Genomic DNA, 16,599 nt, shown 5'->3' with positions numbered 1-16,599 from the left:
TCATTTGAAAACTCTTTAAATTTTAATTTATATTTCTTATTTTACCCTTATGACATGCTCTTATAATAGTAGAAACGTCGTGACCTATTTCTGTCACAAGCTCTAAGTATATATAATGAATACGTCTCTCTTTTCTCTTTTAACGGTGCCCAGTCAAAAGACAATGCTATAAAATGAAAACGAAAGAGTACCAAATTAATAGGTTTGCTGAATCTCACAAGGATGACTATAGAAGCTTGTAAGAAAGAGAAAACACATCAAAAGCATGCATGAACACACAAAATTAGGTCAAAAGGTTTCTGGCAAATATAAAAAATGCCCAAAAAATACCAACTGAAAGACAACCAAATAACCAAAGAAAGTCTCCTCTTTTTCTTAATTCTTCACCCCCAACCTCTGGGAACAGAAGGGCCTAAGAAAAAAAATTCTTTGTGCAATCTTCTAATAGTCAATAATGATCGATTAAGTATTATAGTGGCAACATTTTATGGCTGCCTATTGCACCACCCAGCTAAATCATTCTTCTGCAATTACATTCACAATTACACCGTTCTCAAGATGATATGAACACCACTGTCGGTTTCCACGATGTCACTTATCTCGCCAACTTTTAGAGCATAAGTTGCCTCTTCAAAAGGTTTCTGCATCTGACCTTTGCCAAATGGACCTGCACATGAATTCTTCAGAGGTTAGTATAGCTTCATAACCAGTGCAAGCAATTTCCAAGGCAAAAAAGATCATTAACGAACCAAAACTATGCCGTGGGAGTAAGAAAAATACGCATGTCTATTAAAACCATTGGCAATCAAAGCGTTTGCTCAGATCCATTCGATGTTATAGAGCAGTTCTGTGCTTTATGTAGTAGGTTAGTGCTGCAAGGCCCATGCAACAGCAGCTGATTCAGAATTACATAATTTCTTCTTTCAGTATATGCGACCCGGAACTAAGTTACCAAGAATCAAAGTTACTCCATATTTGTGGCCTTTAAGAAGCCATAAGAACCCAAAAGAAGCGAGACAAAATTAACACTCGCAACATCTTTGTTGACAGATGCTGAGCTTTGGAATCGGGCAACATCTTATAGAGAAAACTACTATACAAAACTTGAGCTGCATGAATCTGGATACAACTTTTTCCTTTTCTTTTTTGACAAGTGCGAACAACTTATTTGTCATCTTTCAAACATTCAGTTAGCGAGAAAAAAGGTATCAGATTGCTCTATTCCACAGCTCCAGAAGCTCAAAGCCTTTCAATGCCACATTTTTATTTTTATTTTTTTGAATAAGGTAACAGACTTTCAATGCCACATTTAGAACATCTTAGTACATGCACAGGAGGCAGCCCTTCTCAAGTGAAAGAAACAATTAGGTGCCGTTGACAACTTGACATATTTCTTCCTCACTAATCATCTCCTTGTAGGAATTTTCATTTAACCAAAATTTCTTGACAGATAAATAGGATAAATGACTGTGAAATGCCTCCGGCGAGTAAGATAACAATGTAATTGTGTGTCAAAGATGTAGTAGTCACAATAACTTTTTTTTAAAAATGCATTACAAGCCTACGAGAATTAAAATGGAATTATTAGGAGAGCATGGATTAGGTCACCATGCGACAATTAGTAAGTTAAATTTACCGCATATCAAGGAAAATACCAATTTGTCTATTCATCCATTCATTATGATAGCTTTAAAATTTGCTACCTTGGTGTAAGTGCAATCAAAATATAAGTCCGGCCATTAAATCCTCTTCGTTGCTTCTATTTCAGAGGAAATGGCTATATTGGGCAAACTATTTTAGAATACAGTGTTTGCAAAAAACAGGGCTTGAGTTCATTACACAACTTGTAATGAGGCTTTCCTCATTTACCCAAAAAAAAGAGGCTTTCCTCTCTAAATTCTTGCCAGCAGTTTTGCTGCTTACCAATACAATACCCTTTACCAATCCAAAGAAAAAAAAAAAAAGGACTTTTAATAACAATCAAATTTTACTATTTTAGTTAAAACTGCTAGTTGCCAAAATAGTGCCCAAATACATAACAGCTGTAGAAGTTTTCCTAAACCTTGGGCATGCTATGCAGTATGCAGAGTGGAAAGTCTGTGCATGAAGAAAGAGATGGAATTTCATGACACCAAATTACATAAACTGTCAGACGAGGAATAGAAGTTGAGCCACATTTTGGAGTATTGTAAAGTTCCCCAGGAAATGAGATAAAGACAGCATTCTTGCTGCTTGACACGAAAAAAAAGGTGCTTATTTCATCAAATAAAACTGCAGAATAAACATATACCAAAGTTTAAACAGAACTCTGCAATCATGAAGTTTGATTGCAGTTGGCAGCGCTTGCTGTGAACTTCGAAATACATTCAGTCGAGCACTCATCTTTCATGTAGATTGCTACATTTTAAATCCTTGCAAGGTTAAGATTAATATACCCTCCATTCCGCTTTGTACTACCACTTCTATTCTTGTACTATGTTCTACAAATATTGGCCTATCTTCTAGTGACAAAATCACAACCTTCAAAGATTAAAACATATGAGAGTTATTGCTTTGTATTATTTTACACTTACAATGACCTCCTTACCCTCTCCTAACATTTTCACCCATTATTTAAACATATTTCTGAATGTAATAATTCATGCAACTTTCTTCTTTTAATTGTTGCATTAGTCAAACAAAATCCATGGGGAAACAGTAGAAAGCATCTAAAAGCAGAATCTTAAGATTATAACTTTTTCTTGAAAAAATAAACTTAAGACATAGAAGCACAAAATAAAGCATATTAAACAACACACAAACTAAGGAGAGTTGAAAAACATTTAAGGCACCTGAAATACTAAGATACAAAAAGTAAGAATTGAAACAGATTATGCTTTATAGCTCAATACATGTAGGGGAACATCATGAAACCAAATGGAGCCTTAAGAATGAGGTCAAAAACCCTTATCTCCAGATCTTACATGGTGTACCATTGAACACCTCCAACAAACGCATAGCAGACAAGATACTGAAGAACATGAGGTACTGACTCTTTAGAAGCAAGAGATGTTTTACAAAAGACAGGAAATCTCATCCCTTTAAGATCATGTTTTATCATGTAAAAACAATGCTAACATAGTTAATGAAGAAAAGAGGGGGAGAGAGGAGGAAACAGACAATATCTCTAGCCCCTGGGGGTTCTCCACTTCGTCATTTAGTTAGTTTCTACCAAAGTTGGAATAGATATTTAGCAAGAAGCAGAAGGCTATCTGGCTAGAGAGTGATGATTATCCTGCTCCCAAAGATTGAGATAAGATAGATTGGTTGGATTGAATAAAATTCAACCGGAACTGCTCTTTACATCCAAGATAGAGAGATAAGGCGTCCCAGGCTTAGGCCACAAATATCCCAATGACTCAAGCAGAATCCATCACTTGACAGTTCCTTGTCTTCATTTCTTACACCGATCCTTCAGTAGGAATCAGTAGCCATAGGCTCTATGAAGCAGAAAGAGCTTAAATTAAGAAAAGATGACATATAGCGTTACAGTTGCACTTAAGTTCATTGATATTCAAGAAGACCATCTAGACTCAGATTAGGACACTTCCTAAGGAGGATTGTAGCTTAGACCAATTGGCTAGAAGCAGTACTGCCACTCTTTGCTGGGGAGGGTTTTTATTCTTTTTGGTTAGATACTGTGTATGCCAGTGTAGGGATATGTTTGAGATTTAGAGAAGCACTACATAGTTTGTCCTGTAAGACAACTTGAGCATTGAAATGAAATTAGCCCAAATAGAGCAAAACTGATTCAGATACCCGACCCCAACTAGTCTGGGATGGAGAGGCATAGTTATTTGTGTCGTTTGCATTAGTTCTTATGGGAAAGCATGCAAACAAAGGGCAGGGATCCGATTCAAAATATAATGGGAGGTGACACTGGGGAGGACAAGAAAATGAAAGAAGATGGCGACCAACTTTTCCCTCTACAACTAAGTAGAAACTACACAGGAAACAATATTACACAAGGAGACTGAGGGTCTCTAAATATATGTCCTCATGGGGCTCAAAGAATGAATTGGCTTTTTTCTTTTTGCACATTTTTCATGGCAAGTTCTTTCTCCAAAAACAAAAATAGAAGTCTTATGCAGGGATTTCATGCTCACATGACAATTTAGGAAACTAAATCAACCAAGCCAAACATGCAAAGATTATTTTTCCTTAAGAGTAACTGAACTAAAAGAACCATCACTTGCTTCCATAGATCAAGTCAAATAACATAGACAGAAGAAAATGCAAAGACAAGACGACCCAACTAAGAATGTATTGAATCAGAGACCACTTGGTCATGAAGCCTTAAGCAAGTAAATGGGTTTCCCATAATGGAAAAACAAGAAACTTAAAAAAAGTCCTCATGGTAACTCTATCACTTCACAAGAGTAATTCAAAGTATAAACAGTTCAAAAACTTCTCCCATTTTTCTATATAGTTGATGGATAACTAGCAAAATAGTACTCCAATAGAAGGGGGTTTATAGTTCACCCAAATCCCTCAGATCCTATATGACACTATTACTATTTACAAAGTCCAACAATTTTCCTTTAACTACAAACTTTTTCATATAATTTCAAGTAATTCTATTTTTCTCACCAATTCTTCTATGTATACTAGTTATACAAGAAATTGGCCTACTTTTCCTGTAGCTTCTAAATAGGCGTTTGGCCATAGAACCAAATATTTTTCACTTTATGTGGAATTTTTCAAGTTGAAGAGGGAGTGTTTGGTTATAGATTTCGCAAAGAATATTTTGTTGTTTGAAATGTGCTGAAAGTGAAAACATGGTATTAGGTGCTTTCCAAATTCCAAATAACTTCAAGTTGTATTTAAAATTTTCATGGTCAGACGCTAGGACCCGTTTGGCCATGAGATTTTTTCACTTTTTTCCAGAAATTTGTTTAACTTCATTTGAAAATCAGCGTTTGGCCATAAAAATTCCAAGTTGTAAGTTGTATTTGGATTGGAAAGCAACTCAAACCCTGTATTCACTTTTTTCACTTTCAGAACATTAAAACAACCAAATATTCTTTGCAAAAAACTATAACCAAACACCTTCAACTTCAAAATTTTCAAATAAAGTTAAAGAATGTTCTACTTTCTATGGACAAACGCCTACTTAGAATTTTCACGCCAAACACTAATTTTCAAATAAAATGATTAAAAAAAAAAAAAGTGATTAATTCTCATGGCCAAACGTTTCCTCATGAATTGATTAAATGACCTTCTACAAAATATAATAGATCGCCTCTCAGTTATTACATAATCGCCCATGCATACCTAAATTCATTTTGTAAAGACCCCTTTTAACTAATTTCCTCGCAAATTAATCCCATCAGCATATTTCGCGCACAAACAGGAACAACACAAAAGCGGAAAAAAAAAAAAGAGGGGCGGACGTAAAAGGAGTGTAGGGTTTATACTAACCCAAATCACCACCACGTTTGGCAGAATTACAATGAGAATAACTCTTGGCTACATCCTCAAACTTAGCTTTACCAGACACAATATCTTCACGTAGAGATTTCAGTTGAGATATAGCAGCATCTTTAGTGGTGTTGGAAATAACACGACCTTCTGGATCCTTCCACGATGCCTTACGACGAGAACCTTGATGCTTAATGAGTATGTGTGATGCCTTCACTTTTTCAGATGAGGAGGACATTTTGGACTTTTTCTTGTGCTTATCTGGTGGTCGATCTGTTGAAGAGATCGATGTCTTCAACTTCCTTTTCCGATCTGACTCTATTTTTACTGACTTTGTGGTATACGATTTGTAAGAGTGGAGCTGAGAATTGCAAATTATTTTGGGGTTTTGTTGTTGCTGAGTCTTGAGAACGCGTATATGACTGTACGTGTATATATAAAGATTAAAGAGTCATTGTGGAGAAAAAAGGTCAATTAAAGTTATTGTCACTTTCCTCTTTCGATGATCACTAGATTCACAACATTTCCGCGGATCTAAAGAGGACAATTGCTGTAGTCAATTTAAATTAAATGTCCAAAGATCAAATTAGTATGATTTCCTTTTAATTAATTTTTTTTTTTGTAATGACGTAGTGGTTGATCTATTTATGACTTGTGAACGTTGTGAGTACCTTAATTCATCTAGTGCGGAAAAAAGTTAATTCCAATTCATTTGGATTAGCTGAGGGTAAATGGTGAGTCTCAAAGTGTTGAAAAATGTTTTAAAGTGTAGCAATTGATTTTATAAATAAATAATTACGTACATTTTGAATATAAGTATTTAAACAGATAATGAGCAGTTGATGTGTTTGTTAAAAAATACTAACGAACTGTTCCTTTACTAACATGACTAAGATACCCTTAAAAATTTTACGAAAAGATTATAAGTTTAAGGGTTTAAATTACACAGGGTAACGAGAAAGTCAGAGATTTTTTTAGACGTATTTTGAGAATTAAAAAAAATGTTAAAGATAAAATAGTAAAAGTAAACTTGAATAAACTAAGAGCTTGCTTGGTCAAGTAGTTAAAAATTGTATTTATTTTGAGAATCACTTTTGTCAAAACAACTTTCAAAAATTATTTCCGGAGAAAAACAGTTTGTGTTTAGCCAATTCATTTGAGAAATACTTTTTTCAGTATTTGATTAGTATATTGTATTTGATCAAGCTTTTTTAAAGTGCTTTTGAGTGTCAAAATATGAAAAAGACAAACATGCTCATAGTACTCGCCCCGTTCAAATAAGTGTCCACTTACTATTTTTATTTTGGTTCAAAATAAGTGTCCACTTACATAATCAAGAAGGATTTAACTTTATTTTTTCAGATTTGCCTCTATTTACTCAAGACAGTATATAAGCAAGAGTCTTATTAATTAAGAGTAGTTTAGTCAAAACATCTATTTTTTTCTAAGAATTAATGTTTTCTTATAAAAGTTAGTGTTTTTCTTAAGGAATGTGAAAAAGACTAAATATACACTTATTTTGAACGGGATGGCTTACTAGTTTGGAGACCCTTTAGCACACGAAAACATTATTTCTAAACTTCATCCGCACACTTTTCTACCATTTAGAAGAGGGAGTTTGGGGTACTTTTTCGTCGTCCGTTGTGGACCCCCCATAAATAAAAAAAATTTGGGCCCAATATTAATCAAGCCCTAAAAAAAAAAAAATTTTTTTTTTGGGCCCCATATTAATCAAGCCCTAAAAAAAAAAATTGAACCCCATATTAAAAAAAATATAATATTAAAAAAAAGAAGTGCAGACTTTCTATTCGTAGCAAACACTAATATAATAAAGTTTTAGATACAGAACACAAACTACAATGTTATATAAATCGTGTTTTGAACATAATATATGTATATATATTATATGCATAAAAAATAAGTAAACTAATAATGTCCAAAAAAAAAGCACCTTATAAAGGGTGGACCCCATACTAAACAACATCAAGCAATATATATTAAAAAAAAAAAAAGTAGAACCCACCATCTCCAAACTCACGATAAAAAAAGTGGACCCCTATATTAACAAAATCAAAGCAATATAAAAAAAAAAGTGAACCCCATAAAAAAAAAATAATGTCAAAAAAAAAGTGCGGACTTTGTATTCGTAGTAAATACTAATATAATAAAGTTTTAGATACGAGTACAAACTACAATGTTATATTAATCGTGTTTTGAACATAGTGTATATATATATATATATATATATATATATATATATATATATATATATATATATATATATGCATAAAAATAGTGCAAATTAATAATGTCCAAAAAAAAAATGCACCCCATATTAAAAAATCAAACAATATTCATGTAATGTCCAAAGTATCTCATTAAGTCAATAATGATGGATTCATTCACGTGCGTATCAATCCATTAGTGAGCAAATGAAATTGCTTTTCTTCAAAAGGTTAGGTAGTCAAACCATACAATTTTTTTTTTTTTATATTAGCCCGAGATCTAATCTAGCTATTAAACTGTTGTATTTGTTATTCCGCCATGTCATTTATTTGTTATGTTTACTAAAATAAATATACTTAAAATATTTATATTTTAAAATAAGATAGAATTTAATTACTTTTTTATTTTTATTCTTACTTTAATTACTTTTTTATTTTTATTCTTACTCCAATAAATGTGAAAAGCGATTAATGTCGTAGAAAAATATATATCAAATGGAAATCAAATAATGAATAAGGTAAATTAGTCAAATTATAATTCTAATCGACGTTTTCTTAAAAAACCATGTAAAAGACAACATGACAAGTAAAATGAGCTAAACCGAGAATATTTACCAAAAATTAAAAAATAGTATTTCTTCGTTTAAATAGAAAATCAATTTCTACTTTGTTTTGTTTTAAACATATAAAATTAATTTAATAATTTAAATTAGAATTATCCAAATCAAAATTTGATAAAAAATAATAAGTATTTTACACTTTTAAATTAATCGAATTAAAATTAAAAGTATCAATCGATGCTTAAATATTCTATTGTTTTATCTCAAGAGAGGAAAATAGTTTCTTTTTAAACAAGTCTTCTCTTTTAAAAAATATTAATAAATTTGCCGATTTTGTATTCGTAGCAACCATTAATATAATAAAGTTTTAGATACGGAAAGACAAACTACAATGTTATATTAATCGTGCTTTGAACATAATATATATATATATATATATAATCACCATTCAAAGACAACTATATACACATACGCACTATAATCTAAGTGTTGGTAAGTGCAACAAAGACGGCATAAACCGCTAGTTGTACTAATTATTACGAGACTTCCATTTTTACCCTTTCTCGAAAATAAAAAGCCTCCAAATAGAAGACAAAAATAGCCAAAAAAGAAAAAGTAAAAGAAAAAGAAAAAGAAAATATAAAGAAGAGAAAGGAAAAAACCTACACAACAAACACGAACCGTTAGATCAAACTCGATCCATCGGCAGAGACACTGAAAGAATTAGCCCTAAGTTGTATTAAGTTCGCGGCACTCGTCTTGTTTGATTTCCCAATAATACGTTTACAGACTCCACAATTCACCGAGCTGCAAACTACAATCTAGCCAGAGTAGCATTACCTAGCAATGAGTCGTAGTTTGGGCATACCGGTGAAACTTCTACACGAAGCAACAGGGCATATAGTGACTGTAGAGATGAAGAGCGGTGAAGTTTACAGAGGAAGTATGGTGGAGTGTGAGGATAACTGGAATTGCCAGCTTGAAAGCATTACTTACACTGCTAAAGTATGGGTTTAGTATATTTTCGTTTGATTTCCTGTTTTAGTTGAACTTTCTTGTTAATGCCGTGTTTGCCTGTTTCTCAAATCTAAAACCCTAGTTCTTATGGTAATCTTTGTGTAGTTTTGTATTAGGTGTTTATCATTATTTTGGATAGTGAAGTAGTATAGCGCGAGGACAACTGGAATAACCAGCTCGAAAGCATCACTTACAATGCTAAAGTATGGATTTTATACATGTTCCTAATTCATTTGATTTCCCGACCCTAGCTCTTAAATATAAAACCCTTTGTTCTTATAATATTACGTGATTCAAAGTGTTCTTTGTGTAGTTTCGAATTAGGTAAGTTTGTTTTTGAAAAATTGAAGAACTATTCCAAATTCAGATGGAAAATTATGTCTTTATCATTGTTTTGGATAGTGAAGTAGTTGAGTGCGAGGACGAATGGAATAGCTAGCTTGAGAACATCACTTACACTGCTAATGTACGATTTTTTAACGTGCAAATTCCTGATTATTTGTCTCTGGCTATGTAAATGTTTAGTTAAGGAAGTGAAAGAGGGATATCCGATTTCACACAAAAAGTTTGATGCTTAAACCCCTGGTAGTCTTAGTCATCATATATTTGGACAGTAGGAGCAGTTAATAAAAAATACCTACTTGAGTATCAGTAAGAGAACATAGATCCGAGTTCAGTATTTTGTGGGAGGTAGTTATAGGCTTATAGCATTGGACCAACTTCCTTATTGTTACTGGGTCAATCACGGGCCACTGGGATATCTGGTTCTGGGCCAAAGTTAAAGAATCTCATTGACTTATATGAAATATTTCTCATTAATTGGATTAGTTTCAATCTCTTGGTGTTTGTTGTACTGTTGTTTTCTGTTACAAGTTAATATCTAGTTTTCTCCTAAATTTATGTTGTGTTCAAATGAAGGATTATGTAGTGTTTTCTGAAAACAAAAGTGTCTTTACTGCCAAAACAGCTCCATTTTATGAAAACGAAGGACTTTTTTTTTAAGCCAAACATGGCCTAAGTGCCTGTTTGGTTTATTGAAACATTTTCTGTTTCCATTCTTCAAGAAAGTTATTGTTTTTAATACTTTCTCCATAGAGTTGTTGGAAAAGTTGTTTGGTATTAGAAAACGATAACAGCTCTCCCGCTGATGTCCAACCATCTTCCATTAGCTAAACAGAAGCGGAAATCTTCAATGCATAAATGTTTTTATCGTTTAAGCAATTTTATTGGTTACCAGCAACAAGAGAATGCTGGTATGTGTTTACAAGGATAACATCATGACAAGTTGTGTAATGAGCTAAAAAAGTTAAATGTCTACCATGGCTTCTTCAATGCTTAATTTGGCACATGAAATAATCAATATCACAGGTGAAAGTGATTGAAAAGTGAAAACTAAGAGCCTGCTTGGCTGGGCTTGAAAAAAGTAGCTTATAAGCTGGAAATAGCTTATAAGCCAAAAAAAATATTAGTTGGGGTAGCCTAACTTATTTTTTTTGGCTTATAAGCTGTTTTCAGCTTATAAGCTGTTTTAAATAAGCTAAGCCAAACGGGCCTAATTATTTTTTTCGGCTTATTTTAAGCACAAAATGGCTTTAAGCTGGCCAGCCAAACACTCAAAAAAGCTGAAAACAGCTTATAAGCAACTTATAAGCCAATCCAAACGGGCTCTAAATATGGAAACATAAGCAGAACCATCTGCTAAACTTGTCTGATTTTCTAAAGTAATGAGGATCTTCGGATGTCAAGTAGAGATGGAGCCGTGGAGGTGAGACCAGTAGACAGTAGTTAGGATTTTGCAGGCTCTTTTCTCAAGGTAAATGTGGATAATAATCTGGTGCTCCTCCTTCTGTCAATTCCATGTAAACTGATGATCTCCCCCGTATTCCATTGAAAAACAAATGATGAGGAAAAAGGTGTAAATAGAGTTAGAGCTAAGATGTCATTTCATTCTATTTTATGAGTGTGCCTTATAAACATATTTTCAGCGTGGGAAAGATGCCCATGCTGGAGATTCTCAGCTCTCAGGTTCGTATTGAGAGATTTTAAGAGATAGAGGGAGAGAGTGGGGTGGAGAGAGGAAGAGAGAGGGAGGCCAGATGGGTTTAAGTTTGTATCTAGCTACCTATTAATGAATAATTACGCCCTTGATCTTATTATAAGAAATAAACAACTTCCAAGCTTTGTTTTCCAGGAATTTTCAGGAACTTGACCCCTTTACCAACGAACAGATTTTCCACAATTCCGTCTTTTCCTGGCAAAGGATTATTGAGGACAAGGAAATCTCTACAAAACACTATTAACTTTTCCTTTTTCTTTAGGTTCTCAAATACTCCATTGCAATGTACAAAAATTAACCAAGTATGTGAAGGCTTTAATATACTGAAAACTTTTGTTTACCAATATTTAATATTGTATTGCCCATGTCCAGCAGGTTAGAAGGCTTTTGTTTTCTTTTTCATACAGTGGTGTCCAAGTCAGCTTGCACACACCCCAACTAATCCCCACTAGGTACCTGCTATCTCCGTTTGCACAGATCACTTTAGTATTTGCCTTTGTTGGGATTTGAACCTTGGTTAACCCATGATCCATCTCAGTTTCATTGATCATTAGGTCACCCTTTGACTGAATAATGGCTAAAATTGCATTACCACAACTTTTCCAGTTTCATGCGTCTTAAAAGATCATTATCCAAACTTGCACCCCAGGAGGCTAAAGTACGTGCTACACAAATCATTTCGCATCACACTCTAAGGACTTGAATAGCAATTTCCAACACAACCCAACCATAAAACCATGGATTTATATGGAAAAAGGTCTCACATACCACACAATAAGGCGACAACAAGTCAACAAACAATAATATAAGTACGTCTTAGTCCCAAACAAGAAGGGTACGTTTAATAGAAGTTTGTCCTCCTTCCATATCCATTTATTTATTTTATGATCGAGAAATGCCCGAGGGTCATTGGTTTACTGTTTGAAATTCGGTGGATCATTGGCCCATCCCTCTATCCTTATCCACTGAAATACTAGGGTTTTTGTCTGCAATAGGATTCGAACCCGTGATGTGCACCTTAACCCACACATTGCGTGTTGCGGTCTTACCACTAGAGCAAAGCCCTATGACCAAATCCATTTATAAATATGGATGACCAGATCCTACTGTAAATAAGTAATACATAAATGACACCACAAACATAGCAACTATTCGTATATGAAACTTCTAGCTTCTGAGGTTAGTCTTATTTATTTGGCTTTCTGATGTTCTATTAGATCAAGTGTGTATTTCTGGTAGTAAAAGTGTGCGCAAGCTGACATGGACACCACAGTTTTTTTTTTAGAAGTGTGTAGTCCTGGTAGTAAAGGTGCTAAGAAGAGGTTTAGAATTTGTGACATTTTGCTGTCATGTTTTGGTTGCGCTTTTTCCATTTGTGTTTCGCAGGTTCTCCCTTTTTTTGTTTCTTCACTTCCAATTTCTTGTGGGGTGCAACTTACTCTCCAGTGCATTAGCAGTACAGGGAAACAATACCAAATAGGTTTTACACTGCTGTCCCTGTCCTTGATATTTTCTTTAACTTTGTCATTGAAGAAAAAGCATCAAGATATATCAGATAAAGCATCCAAATCTTACTGAACCTTTGCCAAAGAGAGAGTGATTTTTGCGATCCTTGTGTTGAAACTCTGAACCGATAATTGTTGATATGCCTGGCTACTTGAGAGGGTTTGGTAAAACAAAATAAGAAACCAGTAAAAGCTGATTTAGCAATACATCGAAGTCGTGTTTTGCATTCATAACTGCATGCTTGGTATTGGACTAAGTTACTCGGACTGGGGTGCGGGTGTCCGATACGTGTGCGGATCTAGATGTCGGATCCTTCATGATCTAAATTTTAAAATTCGGGGATACGGATCCAGTTATGGATACGGGTGCGGGGATTCGGCTAAAAAAGTTCAAATATCTAAAGAAAGAGTTATAAAAACTAAATTATGGAATATTATGTGGAAAACTTGAGGAAAAAATATTGATCAAGAGGAGAATCCCCAAAGGAGATAAAAGGAAACAGAGTGACATAGAAATTTTTATATACAAAGGTATTCCATTTTCTTCAATTTCACCTTAGCTTTAGTTTTGATTAAAGAAATCATTGAATCTGTCCAGAATTTCTATGTCGATTTAAGTCAAAGTACCCAAAATCGGTTGACCAGATTGGGTACGGATCCCACACCCACACCCACACCCATGTCGTGTCGACACGGGTGCGGCACCGAAAGTGAAGAGTCCGAGTAACATAGGTATTGGATGCATGATTCACCTTCTAAGCATTTGGTTCTTTCTCCAGTTACTCATGGAAAAAGAAATGTAGGTGTATAGGATCTTCCTTCTATGTTTTTTTTTTCTTTTTTTTTTTTTTTTCTAAAAAAATATTGACCCTAGTTTCTAATTTTTGATCAATGCAGGATGGAAGGGTGTCACAACTAGAACATGTTTTTATTAGAGGCAGTAAAGTCAGGTGTATAGAAATATAGATTCCTATTGCATGATTTTAGGCTGTTTCCTGGTAAGATCATAGCTGAACTTTAATATCTACCAGGTTCATGATAATTCCAGATATGCTTAAGAATGCTCCTATGTTCAAGCGCCTAGAAGCAAGAATTAAGGTACTTTACTATAGCATCCGTCTTTGTTTGTTCTTGTTCTTTACTTACTTTAAGTATTTTGCTTATGTTTAATTTCACTTTTGAAGGGCAAAGGTTCATCACTTGGTGTTGGACGTGGACGTGCTATGGCAATGCGAGCTAAAGTGAGTGTTGAAGCATCCCTTCTACTTATTTTTTCTGTTCGAGGCCAACTAGTAAAACTTAACCACATACTATCTCTCGTAGAATTCGGTATATGCAGTTAATTTGCTTGATTTTGCAAAATGGTGGGGCCAATTCCATGTTTGGTTCAAAGAAAAGGGAGTTTTTTTTTTTTTTTTGTGGGTTGTGGGGGGGTGGGAACAAAAAAAATTAGAAGGATGTCATGAAGAATTTGTTGTGGTGGCTCAGTTGGTTGAGCATGGGGCTTCCATAATGGAGGTCTCAGGTTGGAAACTCCCTGCCTACGACAATAGAGGATTTGCCTTCTGGGTCGACCGGTCGAGCTCGTCGCACGGGGCTTGCCTACTGCGGGTTATCTCTCCTGTGGTTTGTGGGCTATTGCACAGGAGCGGGATTTACCTTGTGGGCACCGGAAGGGCAGCGGCTGTGGGTTCTGTTGTCATAAAAAAAATTGTTGTGTTTTAGCTAGCCAATGTTGTACTCTTAGTGAGAAATGAAATGTACGTGATTATAAATGTCTCCTTTGCAGGCTCAGGCCGCAGGTCGTGGAGCAGCACCTGGTCGGGGTGTTGTACCCCCTGTGAGAAGATGATTGCCCCTTGCGGGATTTTGTATGATCTGGTTTTGAGTTCATAAATTCATTGTATTGGCAGTAAGCTTCTGTTCCCTTGTAATTCTAAGCAGTATGGAACATTCGGTGTAGAATTTTAACTTTTCTGGTCTAGATATGACTTGAGTGAGCTGGAAAATCGAGTGACTTTCGGAAGGCCGCTATAGATTATGGTAATATGGATTGGTCTAGTTTCTCATTCAACATTTTGTGCTCCAGGAGTACTTTGCTGTGCCTCTGTTTAGTGATGGGTTATGAATTTTTTCCTAGCGTTTTTAATGCAAATAGTCCCTTGTTGATTGGCTATAACCTCATCCGGTGCTTAGCTTGACTGGTTCGCCGGAATATCCTGTATCAATCTCTTGCTGTCAAGAAACCTTTTCTTAAATATTTTCATTAGGATGCTCTCATGAACCTTAATAAAATGTTGATTGCTTTTCTTTGTGAGGTCAATAGCTGTAGCGAGCAGACAAAATTATATTTTAGGACGGAAAAACAGATATTCAGGTTGAACCATTGGTAAATAACTTCTGGAACTTGAGTTGGATAGAGTTCTGCGTCAGTTTCAGTTGGAAATCCGTTTCATAAAGTGTCCTAGTAGAGCAACATGTCGCTTTTGTCCAGGAAAACATATATTCTTGGTTTATATTTTCTCCATATGCGGTTGTAGTAAAATCATGAGTAATTTTTTTACAGTGTGTTTAAGCTATAGCTTGTGCGTAGTAAATCATGAGTAAAAATATGGTTAGTTAAACAAAGAAAGCAGTAACTTATACACCTGTTATGCTAAAATTGCAGTTCGTATGGTTTCAAATGATTGTTTTACTGGCTTGATTGAAGCTCAGAGAGAGAGGGGGCGAGGGCGTGGGGTCTGGGGGGGGGGGGGTCGTCTGTGAAGCCTATATTAGTTTATAACATCGAGAGCCGTTTAAAAACAGCGTGAACCTGAACACAGGCTTTTGTAGTTGTGCACTTGTTAGCACAAAGAGTTATGCTAGCGGTCAGCTATGGGGATAAAAACTAGCGAAAAGAACATCAATGTCTATTATACGCAAAATATTTACCCTTTCATGCCTTTTTTACTTTCATACCCCAAAAATATTTATTCTTTCTACTCATTTGCTTTTGTAGGTAATTGTATCTTTTTTTTCTCTCTACTGATTATCTTTTTTCTCCTTTTTATTCATTTTTTTTTTCTCCAAATAATAATAGACTCGGATGTCCCCATAATAAAATAAAATAAAATAAAAAATAGTATTATTTCGAAGCAACCATCGACATCCGAGTCTGTCCCCATATCTCACCCTCCCTAGGCACGCAATCAGTGAGCCTAGTCAACTCCTCCTGATACGATGGCGACGGTTGAGGCTCCTCAGTATATAATGGGCGTCCATCTACTTGTAGCCCATACATGACCTCAACATTCTAAAGCGTGATAGTGTTCTCGCCAGTGCGGAGATGAAATGTGTGGGTCTCCGGTCGTCATCGCTCAACCATGGTCGTCACAAGAGCACTATCATGCTGTACCCGACTAGCAGCGACGAAATGTTAGATACCGACCCGATAAAGTATATCTAAGATGCGAGGATGTGGGGGTCGAGCTCCTAAAAGATCCCACGCGTGTTCCACCCTATGAGGACGGAACAACATACTGGAATCTATCAACTCATCCCATAATAGTTGGGACTTATGAGCAGTGTTTTAAAAGGCGAGGGCGTAAGGCGGGGCGTTTTATGTCTGCCTCAGTGAGGCGTAAGCCCCGAGGCACGGGGCGTAAGCCCCATGGGGTTTTAATTTTTAGTATTTTATAAAATGATATAATTATAATAAATATTTTTAAATAGGTGAAATAGCGTAAAAAATTGAAGAAAACTATAAATAAGTGATATATATATATATATATATA

The 16,599-nt window shown here is 35.0% G+C and overlaps 2 protein-coding genes across 2 annotated transcripts; one reads left to right on the top strand and one right to left on the bottom strand.

Moving 5' to 3' along the window:
• Window positions 1-266: 266 nt before the first annotated feature.
• LOC132034913 (peptidyl-prolyl cis-trans isomerase Pin1-like) lies at window positions 267-5,851 on the bottom strand. The gene is made up of 2 exons (XM_059425251.1): window positions 5,461-5,851; window positions 267-667 (listed from the first exon to the last, which is right to left on the bottom strand). The coding sequence occupies exons 1-2, from the start codon at window positions 5,696-5,698 to the stop codon at window positions 543-545; spliced, it is 363 nt and encodes a 120-aa protein (XP_059281234.1). The 5' UTR covers window positions 5,699-5,851; the 3' UTR covers window positions 267-542.
• Window positions 5,852-8,971: 3,120 nt separating this feature from the next.
• LOC132034898 (small nuclear ribonucleoprotein SmD3b-like) lies at window positions 8,972-15,002 on the top strand. Its single transcript, XM_059425237.1, has 5 exons — window positions 8,972-9,250; window positions 13,721-13,773; window positions 13,855-13,921; window positions 14,008-14,064; window positions 14,613-15,002. The coding sequence occupies exons 1-5, from the start codon at window positions 9,092-9,094 to the stop codon at window positions 14,673-14,675; spliced, it is 399 nt and encodes a 132-aa protein (XP_059281220.1). The 5' UTR covers window positions 8,972-9,091; the 3' UTR covers window positions 14,676-15,002.
• Window positions 15,003-16,599: the final 1,597 nt, after the last annotated feature.

Source organism: Lycium ferocissimum, chromosome 2, assembly GCF_029784015.1.
Source record: "Lycium ferocissimum isolate CSIRO_LF1 chromosome 2, AGI_CSIRO_Lferr_CH_V1, whole genome shotgun sequence".
Classification (NCBI taxonomy): Eukaryota; Viridiplantae; Streptophyta; class Magnoliopsida; order Solanales; family Solanaceae; genus Lycium; species Lycium ferocissimum.
Note: the sequence above shows the minus strand (reverse complement) of the source record. Positions and strands in the feature narration are given on the sequence as shown.

What these genes read in the sequence shown, in the direction of transcription:
- LOC132034913 (XM_059425251.1), bottom strand. Translation starts at nt 5,698, where the DNA reads ATGTCCTCCTCATCTGAAAAAGTGAAGGCATCACACATACTCATTAAG. An exon ending in CAAACGTGGTGGTGATTTGG is followed by an intron (nt 668 to 5,460) that starts GTTAGTATAAAC and finishes ATTCATGTGCAG; the next exon opens with GTCCATTTGGCAAAGGTCAG.
- LOC132034898 (XM_059425237.1), top strand. Translation starts at nt 9,092, where the DNA reads ATGAGTCGTAGTTTGGGCATACCGGTGAAACTTCTACACGAAGCAACA. An exon ending in GCATTACTTACACTGCTAAA is followed by an intron (nt 9,251 to 13,720) that starts GTATGGGTTTAG and finishes TGATCAATGCAG; the next exon opens with GATGGAAGGGTGTCACAACT. An exon ending in ATTAGAGGCAGTAAAGTCAG is followed by an intron (nt 13,774 to 13,854) that starts GTGTATAGAAAT and finishes AATATCTACCAG; the next exon opens with GTTCATGATAATTCCAGATA.